Genomic DNA, 22,300 nt, shown 5'->3' with positions numbered 1-22,300 from the left:
AAGTGGGGGCAAGAGGGTTACAATGTCTTGAACAGAGCTTAGAAAGAATATTGGGGAATCTGAATGACTTATCCGAAGAAGAAATCAGGGAATGAAAGTTTCCAAACCCTTGCATTACCTGGAAGTGTTTTATGGGACTGTGGAAGAGATTCCTTTATTTTTAGAGCTAATCTGGAGTAATATTCAAAACACGCTTGTTGCTTTAAGCCTAGAAGCAATTAAACTCATTTTGTGAAATAGGCTTGTGTCCTAAGTCTTTATTTCAATAAAATGCATTTTTTTGAGCAAATATTCTTTGATTTCATTTCATACTGTACAAATAATCGTTCTTAGATTCATTTGTTCTTTAGACTTTCTTTCAAATATTCATGTATACTTCATTCATGATCATACCATACAAATAATCATCCTTAGAATCATTTATTCTTTGGAACCTGCCTTCAGCGGGTCCCCAGATATCAATGATGTGAGTAACTCTGTCACTGACTCCGAGTCTCCTTTGGAGCGAAATATGGGCCCAAAGGGATCTTAGCACTTTGAAGATGACAGAGATGTAAACTACTCCCTGATTTGTTAAGGATGGTAGAGTAAGATGAAAACAGATCTTCTCTTACAAAAAGTCAGTGGACAGTAAGCCTAGGACAAGAGAAAGAGGCAAAACATCGAAGTCTGCATCACCACAAAGGCAAAGCGAGACGTCATTAAGTCACTTCCAAGAATTTAAAGATTTTTTTGCACGATCGTATCAAGATACGCCTGGCTACTAAGACATGAGGATGTTGTAGGGTTTTGAATGACATATGCTAATGGTTTTACGATGGCCAGGCTAATCACGAGATTTGGGTTCTGCTGGTCTACCATAGAAAGGGGTTGCATCAGTATGCCGTAAATGCCAAATTTATAGAGACAAAATTCATGTGCCCCTTCATTTCTCCGTAGACTTTCTCTATGTGGGGGGCATGGAGGTTATGGGCCGATCTCTTTGAAGGCTCCTAACCAATACCGATTTATCTTTGGGGTCGTCGATTACTCCGCGGAAAGGGTAAAAGTTGTTTCATACGCCAATGTCACTAGGTCGACAGTCATCAAATTCCAAAAAAAAGAGGTGCCAACAAAGAGTGCCAAAAAATTATGTCTAACACAGCTGTACAATGACAAAAGGTTGCAGTCTGTTCAAAGATTAGGCGCTATATGGCAAAAAAAAAAAAAAAAAAGGACCCAACAACAAATTAAAGATCATGGGAAAGATGACCGAGACTTATAAGGATTGGCATAAGAAGTCTCCATTTACCCTCTATGCTCATCGAACGTTGGCCAAGACCTTCACCGGGGCAGTGTATTTCATCAGTCTATGGGATAAAAACATTTTTAAAGAAGAGATTTCTTGTCTCTGAGTCTTGTCAGACCTGAAAATGGATAAGGCAATCCCGATACGATCAGTTGAACTCGAAGAAAGGAGGTTGAAAGCCATCCGTCATGATCCAATGATTGATGCAAACTTACTATAAAGAGGTTCATCTTAAAGAGTTCCACGAGGGGAACTTGATAATGAAAATATCCCTCCTATAAAAGACTTCAGAGAAAAATGGATGTCGAACTGAGAAGGACCTTATGTAGTAAAAAAGACCTGTTTTAGAGGGGCATCAATGTTGACCGAGAGGGATGGCAAAGATTTGCCCAAGTCGGTGAATTCAAATTTTGTCAAGAAGTATTTCACCTAGAAAATGAGAGGTCAAGGCGAAAACCCGCGAAGGGCGCTTTGAGACCTTCAAAAAAAAAAAGAAAGAAAGAAAGAAAGAAAGAGAAGAAAAAGGAGAGGCCAAAGTGAAAACCCGCAAAGGGCGCTTTGAGACCAAAGGGGATTTGAGTTGAAAACTCGACAAGGGCAGCTCAAATTTGGATCAAAGTGGGGCATACATTAGTCTTGCTATGCCTGAATTAACAATGAAGAAGTATGCTACGTCTTGGGGCATCGACAAAGTACTCCAGATCCCCTAAACACATATTGAACTCAGAAAGGTCCTCAAGAAGTTGGTACAGAGAAGCTCAGGCTGCGATATCTGGGGCATCTAGCTTCCATTTTGCCCATTTTGAATTTGTTATCTTTGATTCTTCTCAAGATATGTCCAAATAAATTTTCTTCTTATTGCATTGCTATCTTTGATTAAATCATTCGTTTTGAGTTGATTTCATTCTTATTGCATTTGTGATCTTTGATTAATTTATCCATTTCAAGCTATACTCATAATCAATTTCCTTCTTGTTAATTGTTTTGATCTTTTTCAAGCATTTTGCATTGAAATAATGATTAATGGACTAATAACACTTTCACAAAAGAAGTTTTGCATATTACTCTGGAAGTTTCTAAATAATACAAGAACCTGAAACAGAACTATTGTTTAGAACTCGCCAAGCCTAAGGGTTGGAAATATTATCTATTTGGACTCTTTATAACCTCGACAAATGACGAGTAATGTCAACCTAAGTGTAAAAGAGGGTCATTCTCGAGAAAAGAAATGATACTTTGCATTCATATACATCTGGTCATTACACCCAGGGAATAGTGTAACAAATCAAACTGATTGAAGATGATACAAATCCTATGCCTTTGAGTTGCAGCGAAATGGATGGAAGAAACCAAATGTTATTCCTCTGAAATTGCAGTAGGAGGCACAAACTTTATGTCCCAAAAGGTACAGTGAAAGGGACTCTGAAATTACAGCGGGGCGAGCTTGCTGAGCAAAATGTGATTGTTTCTTTGACTTTTCTGTCAAGAACACCAGCCGAACAAGATGCCAACGTAATACGTCAGCGATAATGTCCCAATGAACAACGAACGATGATACCTTAAGCCTTTTTAAAAAGGCTCATGACATTTCTACATTCATATAATAACACATCTAATTAGGAGCATTTGATTCATTTTGATCATAGCATCCTAACCATTTGACATAAGCATAGATATATGGGCCGATTCTCTGGTGATGTCCCTAGAATCGGTGAATTCACAAGCCTTAAACCCCTAAGCAAGAGGGTAACAGTGAAGATTTCTGATCTTAACCCCCAAGTAGTAGGAAACAGATCGAAGACGAAGGGTCTTAAACCCCTAATCAGTAGGGTAACAGACCGAATTGCAGATATTATCTCCCTAAGCAGTAGGGAAACAGATCGAAGATGAAGATCTTAACCCCCTAAGCAGTAGGGAAACAGATCGAAGATGATGGGCTTTAACCCCCTAAGCAGTAGGGTAACAAGTCGAATTTACAAACCTTAAACCCCTAAGCAGTAGGGTAACAGGCTGAAGATTTACAAATCTTAACCCCCTAACCATTAGGGTAACAGGTTGAATTTACAAACCTTATCTCCCTAAGTAGTAGTGGAGCAAATCAAAGACGAAGGGCCTTAACCCCCTAAGCAATAGGGTAACAGGCTGAATTTACAGATCTTAACCCCCTAAGTAGTAGGGAAACAGATCAAAAATGATGGGCCTTAACCCTCTAAGTAGTAGGGTAATAGGCTGGAAATCAAATATCTTCTCCCTGAAATGGCGTTGGAGCGGCTAAAAGCCACAGCAGATCTCCTTGAAGTTTCAGTGGAGTAGATTGAAAATTACAGATCTTATCTCTCTGAAGTTGCAGTAGAGCAGATCCAAACAAACCTTATCTCCCTAAAGTTGCAGCGGGGCAGGTTGAAATCAAGAGTCTCATCTCCTTGAAATTGTAGTGGAGTGGCTAAAAGCCACAGCAGATCTCCTTGAAGATTCAGTGGATCCTTTTTCCTTGAAATGGTGTTGGAGCGGCTAAAAGCCACAACAGATCTCCTTGAAGTCAGCAGATCTCTTCTCCCTGAAATGGCGTTGGAGTGGCTAAAAGCCGAAGCAGATCTCTTTAAAGTTTCAGTGGATCTTTTCTCCTTGAAATGGCGTTGGAGCGGCTAAAAGATTGAAGCAGATCTCCTTAAAGTTTCAGTGGATCTTTTCTCCTTGAAATGGCGTTGGAGCAGCTAAAAGCCGAAGCAGATCTCCTTAAAGTTTCAGTGGATCTTTTCTCCTTGAAATGGCGTTGGAGCGGCTAAAAGCCACAGTAGATCTCCTTGAAGTTTCAGTGAATCTTGGCTCTCCGAAGTTGCAGTGAGGTAGATTTAAGCAAGTCCTAGCTCCCTAAAGTTGTAGTGGAGTAGGTTAAAGATTAAAGATTTGGCTTCCTGAAGTTGCAGTGAAGCAGATTTGAAGTCACCAGTCTTATCTCCCTGAAGTTGCAGTAGAGCAGGTTGAAGTTATAAGTCTTATCTCCCTGAATTTACAGTGGAGCAGACTGGAGATAGCGAATCTCATTTCTCTGAAGATGCAGTGGACTAGATTGAAGCTATGAATAAATAGATCTTATCTCTCTGAAGTTGCAGTAGAGCAGATCATAGCAAATCTTATCTCTCTGAAGTTGTAGTGGAGTAGATTGAAGCCACTAACCTTATCCCCTTGAAGTTACAGTGGGGCAGGTCGAAGTTACAAGTCTTATCTCCCTGAAGTCGTAGTGGAGCAGACTGAATATAGCGGATCTTATTTCCCTGAAGTTGCAATGGAACAGATCAAAGCCACGAGTTACAAGGTCTATACCTCTAAAATTGCAGTGGGTTAGAAAGAGGTTGCTTGAAGAAAAGAAGTGCTAAGAGAGGTCCAGACTCTGCAGGTCCCGGAAAATTTGGTTATTTTCTTTGCTTCATTCTCGTTACACAACAATGAGCAAAGAGGGGCAGCTGTAAATACCCAAATTTGACCGGGCCCAATAAGCCCAAATCAGACAAAAAAATAACAATAATAATAATAAAATGTCCAATTTAAATTTACAGCCCAAATAGTCCAAAATCCAAATTACCCAAACCAAGCCCAACACGACCCAAACAAACAAAAAACCTAATAGCCCGATAGGCCCAAAGTCTAAACAAATTTCAAGTAGAAGCCCTAGTGCGCGCTCCCCATGTGGTGTCAAGCACCTTCTCCACTGCAACGCCGCCACCGACCTCCTCCACGCCTCGACAACACCTACAAAACCAAAGCCACAAGCCAAACAAAAGCGAGAGACAACAGAGGCAACAGGACAACGAAATAGAAGAATATATTGTAATTTATTAGGCTATAAAAGCCTCAAAAAATTAGTGTATCGGGATTTTACGGATGCATATTTGAATACAAAAAATCAAATAAATTTAGGGAAGGTTGCTTTTATTTTTTAGCTTATCTTGCTTTCGTTTGATTTCAAGGGTGGATTTACTTTGTGATTGCAAAAATATAAGCGGAGGTATTGAAATCCTTTCCGTTTTCATAGATCGATCCTCTTATTTTCTAAAATAGATTTCAAATGATGTTCATCTAGATCTTTTTACCTTCTTCTATTTTTGTTAATGTATAAAAATAAAGAGGGAGGAAAGGAACATGCTTACCGAGCTGCATGCTACTGTAAGCCACCGAAGTGGAGATGGTTGGTGGAGCATGAGGTTTAGGCGAAACCCTAGCAGAGAAGGTTAAGAACTTAAGGTTTTTTAAAAACAAAAGGTTTTGTTATAAAAAATAAATAATAAAGAAAGATTAAGGAAAAATTGAAGCGGCACCATGGGGAAAAAGCTGCGCATTGACCCATGCGATTTCCACCTTAAATGGGTAATTTACAGACAGTCCTATTATTTGTGCCACCTTTAATTTAACCCTATTCATTTCTTTTATTTTTTCCTGAAATTTGCGCTCCACTTCACTTTAGTCCGCTACTGGTGCTGTTTTTTTGGGGTTAGGAACATTTGCTTTTTAGTCCTCGCACATTCACTCGCATTGCACTTTGGTCTTTATTTCTAGTTTACTAGTTTATTTTATTTATTAATTATCCCTTTAGTTCGATTTTATTTCAATTGAGTTTTTTCTTTCACTTCAATTTGTATAGTTCATTATTTTTAATTCACTTAGCATTCATCTTTTAATTTTTTTATACATTTTAAATTACTTTGATAATTTACTTTGTTTTTTTATTTTTGTTTAAATTATAGAACTATTATTTTAAAATTACCTTGTATATCATATTGTTTTTAAAATTTTGTATAATATTTAACTTAAATTAATCTTATATTAATACATATATGATTTATGATAAAATTAGTTTTATTCTATTTACATTATTAGTTCCATGTTATTTTATATATATAATTTCTTTTAAATCTATTTATTTGTATTTCCTTTCAAATTTATTATGTATATAGTCTATTCTTTAAAAGAATGTTTTATTATTTCTTTGTTATTTAAGACTCTTTCATGTATATATTGTTTATTATATATTGGTTTTTTATATACATTATCAATTTCATGTTTTAAAAAATATAATTATACCTAAACTTATTTATATATATATGTACTATGAATTTATCATGTACATTATATCTAATCATGTGTTTTAGTTATCTTTTATATTCTATATATTATTTAGGTTATCATGCACATTGTAAATCTCTAAATGAAATTGTGTTTAAAATATTTTACGACGTTTTAATTTAAACTTTATTTTTATAATATCGATTTCAAAAAGGGTTATATATATCCTTAGTTTTATACTAGTTGGTCAACCTATATTTTATATATCCGTTTATCTGTCATTATTGTGAAAATTTTATACCTTATCACCTCTTTGATTTGCATTTTGTTTTGTGTATCTAGCGGTAGTCATATCAGATTATGCCATGTACATTATCGTTGCATATTGTTTAATTATTTTATGTTATATCAATTATGCTCCATCCATGTTTAGAATTTCGACTATATTTGTCTTAGATTAGCCATACTTAATTTTTAGTTCACCAATCGATTGTATCTTATGTGCACGTTTACCCCATTCATCGTTTTTACTTGACTCTCGAAATGTGGTCTTATGAAACCCATTTTTTATAATTAATTTCATCTTGTTTCAAATCGAATTAATATGTTTTAAGATAGTTTTACAAGTATTCATTCAAAAATTCTTCAAAATAAAGACGAGGTTCGATACTTAGCAATTCGCAAAATCGTGCCCTAACGTATTGGGTTGCAATTTTGCGTTTGCTCAAAATAATCGGGCTTCCCTTCAAAATTCCATTCATATCTTTTAAAAATTTTTAAAACAAAGGCAATATTCGGCGTTTGACAATTCGAGAATCATGCCCTATCGTGTTGGGTTGTGGTTACTGGTTTGCTCAAAATGATCGAACATTCCTTTACTTTCTCACTCATGTTTTAAAAAACAAATACTTAAAAACGAAGACGATGTTCAATATTTGGCGATTTGAGAATCGAGCCCTATCGTGCTGGGTTGCGCTCTTTCATTTGTCCAAAATAACTGAATATCTCCTCAGAATTTCACACGTATTTTCTAAGACAAGGTAATGGTCAATGTTAGGGAATTCGAGGAATCGTGCCCTACTGTGCTGGGTTTCGGTTTTCCGTTGAACTAAATAGTGAGCATCCTTTTGGGATTTTCAAATTATAAATTTTTGGACGTCGGAACAAGAAGATTTTTGACAACTAACTCGGGTTATCCGAACATTGTTAAAAAGAATCACATTTTAAAAACATTTTTAACTTTAGACAGAAGGACAATATTTAATCGATTTGGTACCAATTTTGGGCGTAGTGAGGGTGCTAATCCTTCCTCATGGGTAACCGACTCCCGAACCCATTTTCTCAAAAGCTCGTAGACCAAAATCGTTGTTTTAGTAAATCAAAAAAGTTTTATTAAAATAACCAAATTCTTAGGTGATCCGATCACATCAAAACAAAAAGATCGGTGGCGACTCCATTTTCGCTTTCCAAAAAGTCGATCCATCATTTTTAAATATTTTTAAAAAAATAGTTTCGACAAAAGGATTTCACCTTTTATTTTTGGAGATTTGATTAAATTAATTGTAATTTTAAGATAATTATGAATTGTATCTCAACAATAACTATGGAATTTTTTTAGAGGAATCTTTATTAGAGAGTTTAAGATGACACACGGTATAAGGTAAGGAGATCTATTATCTCCATATTTATTTGTGCTTGGTATGAAACGACTTAGTCATTGTATTAATTAAGTGATCTCGAATAAAAAATAAAGTCCAATAAGATTGAATAAGATCTACCTTTGTTGATGATGATGTGTTGTTTTGTGGAATAGACATAGAGCAAGCGAGAATTGTGATTGAAATTCTATAGAATTTGGTACTTAAAACTAAGTTATACTTTTCCGAAAATGCAGATGTCCTAGTGGCGGATTCAATTAGCAACATGCGGGGATTTCAATGAGTCAATGATTTCCATAAAAGAGTACCTAACATGACGTATCAATTTATAATGGTCAAGATGCGAAGTCAACTAACTGGATGGGATGCGAAGTTGTCAATGGCTATCAGAGTAAGTTTAGCAAAATCAGTCTTCTTAGCGATTCTAAATTCTTTCATGCAGTATGCTTTAATTTCGTTGGGAGTATGTATTGAATTAGAGAAATTGGAGAGAAATTTGATCTTGGAGTCCAAGAATAATACAAAGAAACTGGCCTTAGAAAATTAGAAAGACTGTTGCCAACCAATAGCGAATGGTGGTTGGGAATTTGCAGGCTAAGTGACCATAGTAAGTCTTTCATGCTTAAATTGGATTTTAATGTTCTAAAAAACACTTATAATGCTATTTGGGTGAGAGCTTTTAAAAATAAGCACTATTAAAAAGAGAAGTGCCCAAATAACATTGAGAGGCGTAGCTGGTCTTATATTTGGAGGCCATTATCGAAGGTTTGAAAGCTGTTCTTGATAGTGTGTGTTGGGTCTATAGAGGATGGAAAGGTAATAAGATTCTGGGTCATTGTTTGGATCCCTAAAATTAGACCCCTAAGAAATGTTTCTAATAATCAGGATGAAGTTCATGAGAATGCTTGAGTGGTTGACATGATCAATAGCTAAGGGAATTGGAATTGGAGTAAGATAACAAAGCCTTAAAATATTCACCATTCTAAGGTAGTAGAAGCAAGACAAGATAGTGACCAAGTTGGTCAAGATATTATTGTTTGGCGCTGGTCAAGGAACAAAAATTTCTCAGCCTACAAGTGTTTACCTTAGGGATTACTTAGGAATTGGTCCCCTAAGTGTAGTAAAATTTTTAAAAAATACTATAATTTAATCCTATGCACATTAAGTATGTACATGATTAATTTTAACATTTTAAATTAAATTAATTATTAGAACAATGTTATAATCAATTTAATTTTTATGACATGTTAAACATAATCTCAATTTTCATTACATTTTGATCGTCACAACCAAATGGTATGACTCTATAGGATCTTGTAACGTTGAAAGTAACATTAAAATGACCCTAATATTATAAATAATGAGTGTCATTTAGCAATGCATCACTGCTACTCAAGTTGCAAGACGTCGCGGTTCGACACCGTCTTCTATGATAAATAATGGAGAACATCCCTTTGCCCTTTATATCTAGAATGAACACAAGTCATAGAATAGTCACACTTGTTTAGAATAATATTTTGGTTCTTGATTCCCGAGTAGACTCAAATAAACAATTTAGTGTGATATCTTATATCAACTAATTTGAGCATGTCCATGCATTTTTAGTCTCACTCGATCAAGAGGCCTGAGATATTTCTCCTACTATGTAAGAGGGACAAATCATATCTTGATCACTCACATGCCACTATACAAATTGTGGCAGACCTAACACTAGTTTTTATACTACAACCATTTATGGAAGACATTTGATTGTCTCAAAGCATACAACTCACGATTTTGAAACAATAATCATCTCAAGTCTAAGGATCACAGATACAATTACCGCTATGAGAAACATTGTGACTATTACATAATAATCCAAGAAACATTCTCGTGGTGAATTAGTCCAATATATACTTATGTGTTGATTTAATATCACATATCTATAACAACACTTGTCATCAATCAATCACATATTAGTCTCAATGTATTATTGTTATCCAAGCCCACAATAATACTTGACTAATAACATTTAAGAATGATCATATCATTCTATGGACATTATAATTAAATAGTTTATTTAAACACATAAATAAATATTGAAAACAATAATGACAATGAATTTATTAATAAACTAGGTAAATGTATGTTATTATAATCATCATATGATTGGTCTTTGGGCATAGTCCAACACTTCTGGTAAATCCCCTTGTTGTTGAACATGAGTATATGCCGAAGAAAGGACTGAGTCATTGATTCAAGCTGCTATCCAACAAAAATACATCTAATTCCAATCTTGTTGTTAATCTTATTGAACATGAATTCAAGATTGATACTAGTCCTTCTATTGCTAATGAGTTTGTAATTGATATCATTGAACCTGTCTCTATCCTTGATAATACACCTAGTGAGAAACCCTGTATTGAGCTAAGAGAGACTAAAACTGATCATGTTGTGGTTACAGGAGTAAGCACTTGTACTGGCATCGAAGTAAAGACATACCTCTAAGGTGTTATTCGAAGAAGAACTCTATATTAAAAATTAGATTATAATGCATTAAATTAAAGAGCAAATAGATTCTTCCATTAAAAATTCTATTAATTTCTACAATTAAGTAATAATGTGACTAATGGAGCAAGTAGGTAAGGATACATGGTGTACCACATGCACCTCATGTTTGACACATCAGAAAATATTTGAAAAAATAAGAAAAATCCTAAAAATAATTCCTTTTTAAAAAAGTTATTAAAAACCCACATCTAGAATTAACATTGATTTGTCTAGGTTTATCTTAGACGTTGGTTTTCAAATATTTTTAAAAAATTATAAAATATATAGAAGATTATTTAAAATTATCAAGAATTACAATAATTTTTAAAAAGTATTAAATTTTAATAAAATTATTTAAAATTACATTAAATATTTGAATTGCAAATTAATAATTATCATTGAGTTACAATTTACTTAAATATTTAATAATTATTGATGGTTGTCGATTCCACAAATATAAACCTACACCTAATTTGCAAATTAAAGCAGTATAGGGAGTAGAGTCGATCCCACAGAGACTGGGTTTACTGAAAATTGTTTATCTCTCGACCAGATTTATGTCTAGGCAGTTGTCGTGCTCGCGATGTTTAGGGGGGGATAAAATATGAAACCTGAAATAAACACAAAAAAACGTAAAAAGTAAAAGATGAAATAAAAAAAACAACGAAGTAATCTGAAGAAAAATCAATTAAACTTAGCTCAGCCTTAAGCACGGGTTTTTCCGTCTTTGACCCGATCCTCGAAATTAGGTGAACTCCTCTTTTTCAATAAGCTAGTTATAGCTACTAAGGACGCCTCGGACACCAACTCTTCCTTATGTAAATTAGTTATGGAACGTCCTATAACTAACCCTTACCGATCGAACAACGTACAAAACGTTCGTGATTTAGAACTCCGACAGCTTTGCATTCTAGAAAAGCCTAGCTCGAACCAATGCCTTCAAACGTTGGAACATTTAAATCCGGTTACTACTTCCCTTAACGGAACCAAACAGTAATCTTAGACAATCGATCCTTTCGGAATTCCAACTGTACGTCTAGCCACACTAACTCAAACGACGTCTTTTTTGACTTAGTATTGACTTGACTTTGTGAGTTGATGAAGTCATACTCTTAATCCGGAGAAACAATAAATATCGAAAATTGGGAGTTAAACAGCTCGGGTTCGCAACTCATGGGTTTTTGACGGGGTTAACACCGGCTTTAAGCTAAAAGGGGTTTAGTGTGGCATGAATTTAATCATGCTTGAAGGTTGTGGATTGTGTTTTGGCTTTGTGTGAAGGATGATGGAATTTTGGAAAGGAAAGGGGACTTGGAGAGCAATTGACCCAATTGTGGAAAAGAAACAAAAATTGGAGACAAGCTACAAAATGCAACGTCAAATTGAACAGAAAAGAAATGATATTCCAACTCCAAATTGAAAAAGGAAATACAAGAGGGAGAGTAATTCTATTCCAAGTAGAAGAAGGAATACAAATTAAAGGATGATTTTTCTAGGAAACTAAAAGCCCCTATTTATATACATAGGGTTACTAAAAATAGCTTATTCTAAATTAATAAAATAAAAATAAAAATAAAAATAAAACAAAATAATATCTTCTATTTTTAGATTTTTACAAAGTCAAAATTGATGTTAAATCCTTGGCTTTCCCATCTTTATGATTTGGCCCCAACTCAATGATTTGTCTTTCAATTTAGTCCCTTTTTGCTCGTTTTTGACCAATTGCATCCCTGACAAGATTAAATCATAAAAAAACACCAATTAAGCAGGGATTAATTCAGAAATAAACCAAATTAAACACAAGAATTATGTAAATTAGTGTGTTTATCAATTATGATGATGAATTACTATAAATATTTAAAAATTGAAATGAAAAATAACTTGAAAAATAGTGTAAAATTTAATTGAGGTGAAAGCTTTTGTTTTAAGTAATTGTTTCCTCCTTTTGTCTGCATAGTGGAACAATATGAGAAAATATATTATAAATTTGGACAAAAAACCAATAAAGATTTAAGGGAATATGATCAAAGTATAAATATTGTTCACGGGAAAAACAAAAAGTTATAGATTCTATTATTTTGGATTTGTAGTTTTGTTAGGGGCATTTTAATTTTGGTTATTTATTTTGAATTAAGATTAAATTTTAAATATTTTATTAATTTTAATAATTTTAGTAATTTCTTATAATTCTTAATATTTTTAAATAATTTTCTATATTTTTAATAATTTTTATAATTATTTGAAAATTCACATTTAGGATGAACCTGTACACATCAACATGAGGTATATATGGCACTTCATATGTCGTTGCCTACTTGCTCTGTTAGCCATATCATCACTTAACAATAGAAATGGATGAATTTTTTAAGTGAAATGATAAGTTTCTTCTTTAATCTAACATACAAGATCTAATCTACCTATTTTTTCAGTAAAAGAGATAAAATACAATTTGGCTCCTAATACAAATACCTTCATAATACTTTTACTACAATATCTCAATTTGGTATACTGATTGTTGAAAGCTAGCAAGCAAAAGATATTGCTTTGTCACTATCCATTTTTTTATGACAATCTAATGATTTATCTCTTTTAACCCTCAAGATTTCATTTTCTCGAATGTATCAACATCGTCACATAATCTCTAACAACGTGAATCATAAGATGTGGTGTGGTGGTTGTTCACCTTATCCCTTAATAATGTGGTCATGGATATAATACTTTTTACGGGAATGAGCCTATTTCATGACCAACTAATTACCTTTTTGGAAAACACCCGTAACGAAGAGATTAATCACTACTTCCATAAGTGGATGCTTTGGCTATGGAAAAAAAATTATAAAAATATGGAAAGTAATGAAGAATTTATAGAATTCCCAAACTAGTTTTCGTCGGAAATGGTAATTTTTGTGAGAAATGATTAGTTTTTGTCAAAAACGGTAATTTGTGTCAGAAATGGTTGGAAACAAAATCAGGGGGTTTTAATATTTAAAATCCAGCATAAACTCTATTTAAGCCCTAGAGGTTACACAATCAGAAGCACAAAAGAAAATATTACTAAAGTAAAAGTAAATTTTGTGTTGAAAAATGGAAGAACAATTGATATTTGTGTGGGCAATGATATTCTGCATCGCCATAGCGCCCGTCTATGGGGAATACTATTCCAAGATTGTTACACCTAGTTCAAAGGTGGAAAAAGTGACCAATCTTCACTTCTTCCTCCACGATACCCTCAGTGGAGAAAACCCTAGTGCAGTTCTGGTCGGCCGTGCTAACCTCACCAGGAAAGACCATTCCCCAGTTCCGTTTGGCAGCTTGTTTGCTATCGATGATCCGCTCAGAGTAGGGCCTGAACCAACATCCAAGATAATCGGCAACGCCCAAGGACTGTACCTATCATCCAGTCAAGATGCTTCCAAGTTTACAATAGTTTTGTATGCTGATTTTACGTTTACGACTGGCAAGTTTAAAGGGAGCTCCTTTAGTATATTCTCAAGGAATCCAGTGACCGAAGTTAAACGTGAAGTGGCAATCGTGGGAGGGAGAGGTCGGTTTAGGATGGCTAGAGGGTTTGCCCATATTAAGACCAGCTATTACAATGCTACTACAGGAGATGCTATTCTCGATTACAAAGTTACTTTATATCATTATTAAAACCATAAGGATGCAGAAATACAGGAATCCAATCATGAGAGAAAATTAATATTTTCCTAAGACTGAAAATGTGATATCATATTCAATATTTGTTATGATTCTGTGAAGAATTGGGGAATAATTTATAGTGTTTTTATGAATGATTCTGAAATATTTTGATGAAAAATTTGTGACAAAATAGCTAAAAATAATAGAGAAAAGGGTGAGATGGTAAGGCAAACTTATTACACGACCCAGACAACAGCATTACTGAATTCATATCATATTTGTGTTATAAAATAATGAAAGGAAATAACATAACTAAAAGAGAGAATATCAAAGGATACAAGAGTGATAAATGAGAGAATTTTTTTTATTTCATTCCTTGTGTATACCTCTACAAGCCTTGCACATGACTCTATTTATACATCTTTTAACATAATACAATCCCTTAAGTTATAAAGAATAAATAGAGACCTAATTACAACATAAAAGCCTCATAATTTCATTGGAGAAATTTTAAATTTTTTAAAAATTTTAAGCAAAAATGAAAAATAAGCAAACAAAACACACAAAAATAAAGTCCATGTATACCCCCACACTTAAGTCATACATTGCCCTCAATGTGTCCACTTACTAAAGATAAGATTGAGAAATTCCCTTGATAAAAGGTGATGTATAGAAAATTTTTGAGGTCCTCTTCAAACTTCGTTGAAAGTTTAAAAATGTTATGCAACTTCCGGTGAGTGAATCGACATAAAAAAACATATAAAACACACCAAAATAAAATATGCAATAATAAAGAAAGAAAAACAAAAACAATCATCCAAATTTAAAATGAGTTCTCAGTTATGAGTTTTCACTACTCATTTAAAATTCCTCTATCATGTTCCACTTCCATGGGTTCCTCAACTTCACTTAGTGAACACACAATGAAATCCAAATACATAACCCCTTGAGGTGTGTCAAATGCCCTTCCGAAATAATGTTTGACTCGTTGTCCATTTGCTTGCTATAAAAATGAGATCCTTCATCACTTAAAAGTTCTCTTGGAGTTCCAAATCTATAGAAAATGTTTTTCCTCAAGAATTTGACCATTGATTTCGTATCATTCGTTGGTATCAAAACCACTTCCACCCATTTAGAAATATAGTCCACTACGAATAAAATGTAATGATTACCAAAAGAACTTGGAAACAAACCCATAAAGTCAATTCCTCAAACATTGAACATTTCCACTTCCAAAATTCCTTTTTAGGGTATCTCATCTCATTTGGAGATATTTCCTGTACATTGGCAACAATCACATTTTCTTGCAAACTCATAAGAACCCCAAATCATGGTAGGCTAATAAAACCCCGAGTGTTGCACTTTTTGCGCCGTTAGTTTGCCTCCAAAATGACCTCCACAAGGTGAAGCATGACATCCTTATAAAATCTTGACAACTTCTTCCTCTGCCACATAACGAAGAATTAGTTTATCAGAACACTATTGGAAGGCACACGATTCCTCCCAAATATAGTCCCTTGCATCATGCATAATCTTTTGCTTTTGTTGAGTCGAGGCATTAATTGAAAAAAAAAAGAAAAAAAAACCTTTTACAAAACAGTTCACAATACCAACATATCATGGTGCCGACGAAGGCTTCCTTTACACTTGACAACACTCTAAACGGAATAATTGTTAATCAATGAAGCTCTCGTTAACAGCATTGTTACCACTCAACTCTTCATCAGTGAAATGTCTACTAAGGAATTTTACAATTATAATTAACATATATCCACCAAGGTCATTAACAAACATATGTACACATATCATATAAGTGCACCTTATATGTCTTCACATACTCATGATCAAATCGATATTAATAAAAGCCTTATGAGCATGTAGTCACCATAAATGCTTTACATTTAAATACACATTTGCACATTTCTTTAGGCCTTATGCACATCTCTATTTCATTTAATAGTTTCCAATAGAGAAAATTCATATTTATCTTAGTCCTTATCTTTTACATAACAAAACTCATGTTTTAACATCGTGTCGACTCTATCGACTAAAGGTAGAAAAATAACCAATATGTCTTATTTATAACCATAGTCGCATTTAGTCACATTTTTTAAACTTTTTAAACTTCTAAAATTTTCAAAAAGGGGAATTAGATTATGTATTGGAAGAGAGAGCCAAAACTTTTAAAACTTTGGGCTTGAAACTTTTGAGTTTGGGCCTTTGGGCCACTTAAGCATTTTTAAAGTGAAAAAAAAAGGGGGAAGAACCAACACCATTAGCTGGCAGCAGCCAGCCAAACCCCTTATGGAAACCCTTCTTTCTTCTTATTTTCTTATCTTTTCTTCCAAGATCAAACCATTTCTTAGCATCAAAACTTTTGATTTCTTGATAAAATCAAGTAGGAAAAGGAAACTTAATTCTAATCTCAATTCCTCCATCAACTTTACCATTCAAGCTAGAGAGAAAACAGAAGCTAGTGAGAGAAAGTTTCGTCAAGGTAATAAATAGTAATTTCCATTAACAAGCTAGGAGAGCTTGTGTATTAATTTTGGATATGTTTTTGTGTATATGGAAAATGAGGAGATGTTGATATTGAGCTTCCAAGTTAAGATGATTATGATGGAAACAAGTTTTTGGAGGCATGATATTGTGTTTAAGAGCATCCAAGAGGTAAGTAACTTTGGATACTCCTACTTATTCTATGTTATTATGTTAGGAAAAAAAATGATAAATTTATGGAATAAATGTGAAAATGATATTGAAATGTATGCATGCAAATGTGATGAATTAAAGGATTGTAAACAAGTAAATGTTATGAAATAACTTATTAATGTGTAATAGAAAAAATACATAACAAGGAGGTGTTATAAGCTAATCATATGAAATGGGAAACTTTGGTTGCTATGAAAGTGACAACGAGTATATTTGGATATGTAGGAACATGTATAAATCATGTTAGTTAAATCAAAATTTTAATAATGTCATTATGGCCAAGTAATGCAATGAATTGCAAATTTTTGCAAATTGTCCACAGATTTAGTATAAGGTAAAAATGTGAAAATAGTTATATAAAATTAATGAATATATATATATGACATATAATCGAGATTATAAATTTGATATGTTATAATATGAAAATAAAATTATGAAAATTGTGTATGAATATATGTGTTTATGAATTGTCATGTGGTGATGATGCGTTATATGGATTTTGTAATACAACAAATAATTTTATAAGTGAACTGCCCTTGTAAGCTTAGTGAAATGGTGAAGGTATAATTAGTATGTCAATAGGGATTAGTGTGCATCCTTTGTGTTAGAAGACAGTGATATGTGGCTTACGGCACTACACATAAGTGTATATTAAGGCCCTAATGTTTGGTGTAATGGTTGGGTTGCATTGTGCAACAAGTGTACGATGTTTAGTTGAAATCTTGAATATCTGAATTTTATTTTAATAAGGTCTAATAAGGCCAAAGTGCTAAAAATTAGCTAAGAAGAACTATAAGTGAATGTTTCTTGCTATAATCGAAACAAAAAAAGTCATATGTGCTAAGTATTTATTAGTGTCAATGAAAAGATTATAAACTTGGTCAAATATGAAATGATTGATTAAGGGAATACATGTGGACCTAAAAATGAGTCAATAAGAGAATAACTAGAAAATTAATTAAATGAATGCGTAACAAGTGAAAAAGAAGAAGGAAGATATTGGTAACCACCATATGCGTATAAGGTGACTGTTGAAAAGTCAAAAATAGTGGGAGGTGCAATTGGCACCGAAAGAAGAAAGTAAAAAGTGGTTGGCAAGTTGAGTTTAAAGTTGAATGGGATAATTGCAATTTTGGTCCCTATTTTTTAGGCCATTTGCAAGTTAGTCCCTGAACCTTAACTATAAATAGGCCTAACCATTTCTCATTTCAACCATCCCAACCAATCTTTCTCTCTTAGTTTTCTCTCTTCTCCCATTTGAGAATTCTTAAGGAATTCTATTTGTTTGTAATATTTTGAAGATAGTAAAGTTATCATCTGGTGTTAGTGCCTGAGGACGTAGGTATAATTTACCGAACCTCGTTAAAACTCTTATGTTCTTTCTTGTCCTATTTTTCTTTCAATATTTGAGGGTATAATAGTAGTATTTAATTGTGCTATTAAATTACTATAGAAGGGATATTCTGACTAAGGAAAGACTTGGTATTTAAGAGATCCATGTGATCCACCTCTCTTCCTTGGGAATTGAACTTTGTGTGATTTTTTAGTACAATAATTTACACCCTTTCGACCCTATTGTAATAACAAGTGGTATCAGAGCCGAAGGTTAATCGTAGTATGTTCTGTGGTTGCAGTTTAAACTGATCTTCCACATCAGAAAAGATTTCCTTAGGTATATTGAAAGATTATGGAGAAAAAGGATGGTTTAGGAGCTTCAACATCGTCCATGTGGACAAGACCGAAAATTGCAAATGCAAGACTGGTCGTGGAGATCTTTGATGGCACGGGCCATTTTGGTATGTGGCAAAGTGAGGTTCTAGATGCCCTTTTTCAGCAGGGTCTAGACATTGCCATTGATGAAAAGAAACCAGATGATGTACAGGAGAAAAATTGGAAGACGATCAATCGGTTGGCATGTGGCACAATTCAATCATGCCTTTCTCGAGAGCAGAGGTATGCTTTTTCAAAGGAAACTTCTGCAAATAAGTTGTGGGTGGCACTTGAAGAAATTTTTTTGAAGAAAATAGTCAAAATAAACTTCACTTGAAGAAAAGACTGTTTCGCTTCACTTACGTCCCAGGTACCACAATGAATGATCACATCACCAAATTTAATCAGTTATTCACTGATTTGCTAAATATGGATGAGAAATTCAAAGATGAAGATTTGGCTTTGATCTTTGTTGGGGTCACTTCGAGGAGTTTGAGTTCCTAGAAACTACTCTACTTCATGGCAGGAGTGATATATCTCGAGCGAAGTCATGCGGCCTTATCTGATTATGAGCAGATAAAGAAGGACAAGCGAAAAACTCAATCAAAGATACAGAAGCTTTAGTAGTCCGAGGTCGTTCATACACTCGGAAGAAAACTCAGAAGGGGAGATCAAAGTCAAAGTCCAGACTTGGGAAAGATGAATGTGCCTTTTGTCATGAGAAAGGCCATTGGAAGAAAAATTGTCCAAAGCTGAAGAATAAGGGAAAAGCTGCTGTAGATGCTTGTGTTGCAAAGCATGATACCAGTGACTCTGAACTATCACTGATTGCATCATCATCGTCGTTCCATTCAGATGAGTGGATATTGGATTCGGGTTGTACCTATCATATGTCCCCTAACCGGGAGTGGTTCTCTGATTTAGTAGAACTAAATGGAGGAGTTGTTTATATGGGCAATGAAAATGCCTGTAAAACTGTTGGGATAGGTTCAATCCAATTAAAGAATCAAGATGGATCAACCAGAGTTCTGACTGATGTTCGGTACGTGCCCAGTTTGAAGAAAAATCTCATATCATTAGGAGTCTTGGAATCCAATAGTTCAGTTGTTACTATGAGAGATGGGTTTTAAAAGTGACATCTGGCGCACTTGTGATATTAAAGGGCATCAGGAAAAATAACTTGTATTACTACCAAGGTAGTATAGTTATTGGAGTAGTCGCTGTAGCTTCCGGTAACAAAGAATTGGACTCAATGCAGTTGTGGCATATGAAGTTGGGACATGCCAGTGAAAAATCCTTGCAAATTCTGGCAAAGCAAGGATTGTTGAAAGGTGCAAAGGCTTGCAAATTAAAATTTTGTGAGCATTGTGTTCTGGGAAAGCAAAAAAGAGTGAAATTCGGTACTGCTATCCATAATACAAAAGGTATTTTGGAATATGTTCACTCAGATGTGTGGGGGCATTCCAAAACACCTTCGTTGGGAGGAAAACACTACTTTGTTACTTTTGTTGATGACTTTTCCAGAAGAGTTTGGGTGTATACCATGAAAACTAAGGATGAAGTGCTTGGAGTTTTTCTTAAATGGAAAACTATGATCGAAAACCAGACTGGCAAGAAAATCAAGCGGCTTAGGACGGACAATGGAGGGGACTATAGAAGTGATCCGTTCTTCGATGTGTGCCAAGAGTAGTTCGGGTAACTCTTCAATCTATAGCACATTCAACTTCTTCAATCAACAGTAGTTCGGGTAACTCTTCTGGAAACACATTAGAATTCTCTTGCACTATTGCCACTGATTTAAACCTTAACTTAAATATTTTAATATTCAATACATAAACAAGGTAAATACCATGACCCCTTTCAAGCATATATCTATGTTGGCGGGTTCAATATCACAATAGACAATTAGCTCAATCTTCTCGATTCAACAAAACATTTCATCATCTTGATCTTGCAACATATTATACTTCGCTTATAATTTACCACCATATCATGCAGAATTAACCATTCCATTATTGAGATTATATCAAGCAGTAAGAACATCAAATCGTTCGTAAAACAGTAGTATCATTATCAAGCAGTTCTGCAGATCTTATCACCCATAAATACTAATCTGAAAAATTTAATGCTTCAACCCAAAAATTTCAGCAAACCCAACAGCAAATCTTTAATAGATCTTGAACTTATGTAATCATAGGAATAGTCAAACCAAGATCAATTTAAAATAATCATATTAGTGTCGATAAAGAAGAAAGTACTGTAATGACATCCGTAGAGATAAATCTTCTCATATATAATTAACATATACCAGGCGATGTTCATTCTCCGATTTTACAGATGAAGTCATTTGTCACACTTGACTTTCACTCGTATTTTTGAGATTACAGGGTAACCTACCTCATTAACTACATTACTCGGTCTTGAACTCGAATAATGTTTTTTTTCAAGCAATCACTAAGATAATAATCGGAGAATCATGTCTAACACATATTCCATTCCTTATTCTATATTCTTCACACATCTTCATTTAAACCATCTTCAAACCATTTGTATCATACAGTTTCTATCGGAATATTCCTCGATATATTTATTTAATCAAACAAATTCCCTTCATACACGATTGCGCTTATATGATCCTGTTTAAGCTTCAAGAATTACATGCGTTTCGATCAAGAAATCTCGATCGATATATATATATTTCTTTCGAACTCATCTCGAAAACTTTCAAATAACCCTTTCTTAATCACAACATAATCAATGTTTTCTACCATTGGTAAGCTGAATCTTTTAATGAAATATCATACCCTTCTAACATTTAATCGGTGATCGAACAATTCATTTACAATCCCGATAATATTCTCTAACCAGTTTCATTTCTTTCAAGATCATTCTCAACTGTAATTCTCAATTCATCCACACCATATATATACATGTCCAGATCATTAACAGCAGATAACTTACCCGTTCAGACAAGCTCTATACCTTGAAGCACTTCGGGAACCGATTGAGAAACAGGAGGGGTAGGTATCATAACAAATACAATTTCTTCTATTCACTGAAAAACATCAGTTATAATTCTAAATAATTATGTATCATTTTTTTTTTCTATTATTTCATCAGTCATCATTCAATAATTAATTACCCATTGAGTTTATACCCAGTGTTGTTGATTCAGTTTTCATCTAATTCACGAGACTATTCGTCTCCAGTACACATTTCATAATCAATACAATCGATATTTTTGTCTAACATTTTCACTATAAAACAGTACCAAACAAATATATCAGCATCCAATCCCGACTCAATTTCGACTCAATTATGGCATGTACCCCTAGACTCAATTCCGAGTTCGATTTAGTCCGAGAATCGGCTAAACCTGAATAGCTCTGATACCACTAAATGTAACGCCCCCTAACCCTATACCGTCATCAGAACAGGGTTACGAGACACTACCAGTCAGTACAGTCCAATTTCGGTCATTAATTAAAATAAATATTTACACACATCCTAGTTTTAAGATGTCGTCCCTTTAATGGGCCCTCGCGGTCCAATATGAACAGTAAATTCAATTCGGGACTAATTTAGAATCACTACTGAATTTTAGTAAATTTCAAAATTCATACTACATACTGTTGCCAACCATAATTTACTCATTTCATGAGTACATCTACAACCTAAATGACTCTCATAAAACATCCTAGGT

At 34.0% G+C, this 22,300-nt stretch overlaps 1 protein-coding gene across 1 annotated transcript; it reads left to right on the top strand.

The window, feature by feature from the left end:
- Positions 1–13,552: 13,552 nt before the first annotated feature.
- LOC108488887 (dirigent protein 15-like) lies at positions 13,553–14,353 on the top strand. The gene has a single exon (XM_017793165.2). The coding sequence runs from the start codon at positions 13,621–13,623 to the stop codon at positions 14,185–14,187; it is 567 nt and encodes a 188-aa protein (XP_017648654.1). The 5' UTR covers positions 13,553–13,620; the 3' UTR covers positions 14,188–14,353.
- Positions 14,354–22,300: the final 7,947 nt, after the last annotated feature.

Source organism: Gossypium arboreum, chromosome 7 (genome assembly GCF_025698485.1).
Source record: "Gossypium arboreum isolate Shixiya-1 chromosome 7, ASM2569848v2, whole genome shotgun sequence".
Taxonomy (NCBI): domain Eukaryota; kingdom Viridiplantae; phylum Streptophyta; class Magnoliopsida; order Malvales; family Malvaceae; genus Gossypium; species Gossypium arboreum.
This window is presented reverse-complemented; position numbering and strand designations above follow the sequence as displayed.

Bases quoted from the DNA above. Each gene is read 5' to 3' on its own strand.
- LOC108488887 (XM_017793165.2), top strand. From the start codon at position 13,621: ATGGAAGAACAATTGATATTTGTGTGGGCAATGATATTCTGCATCGCC.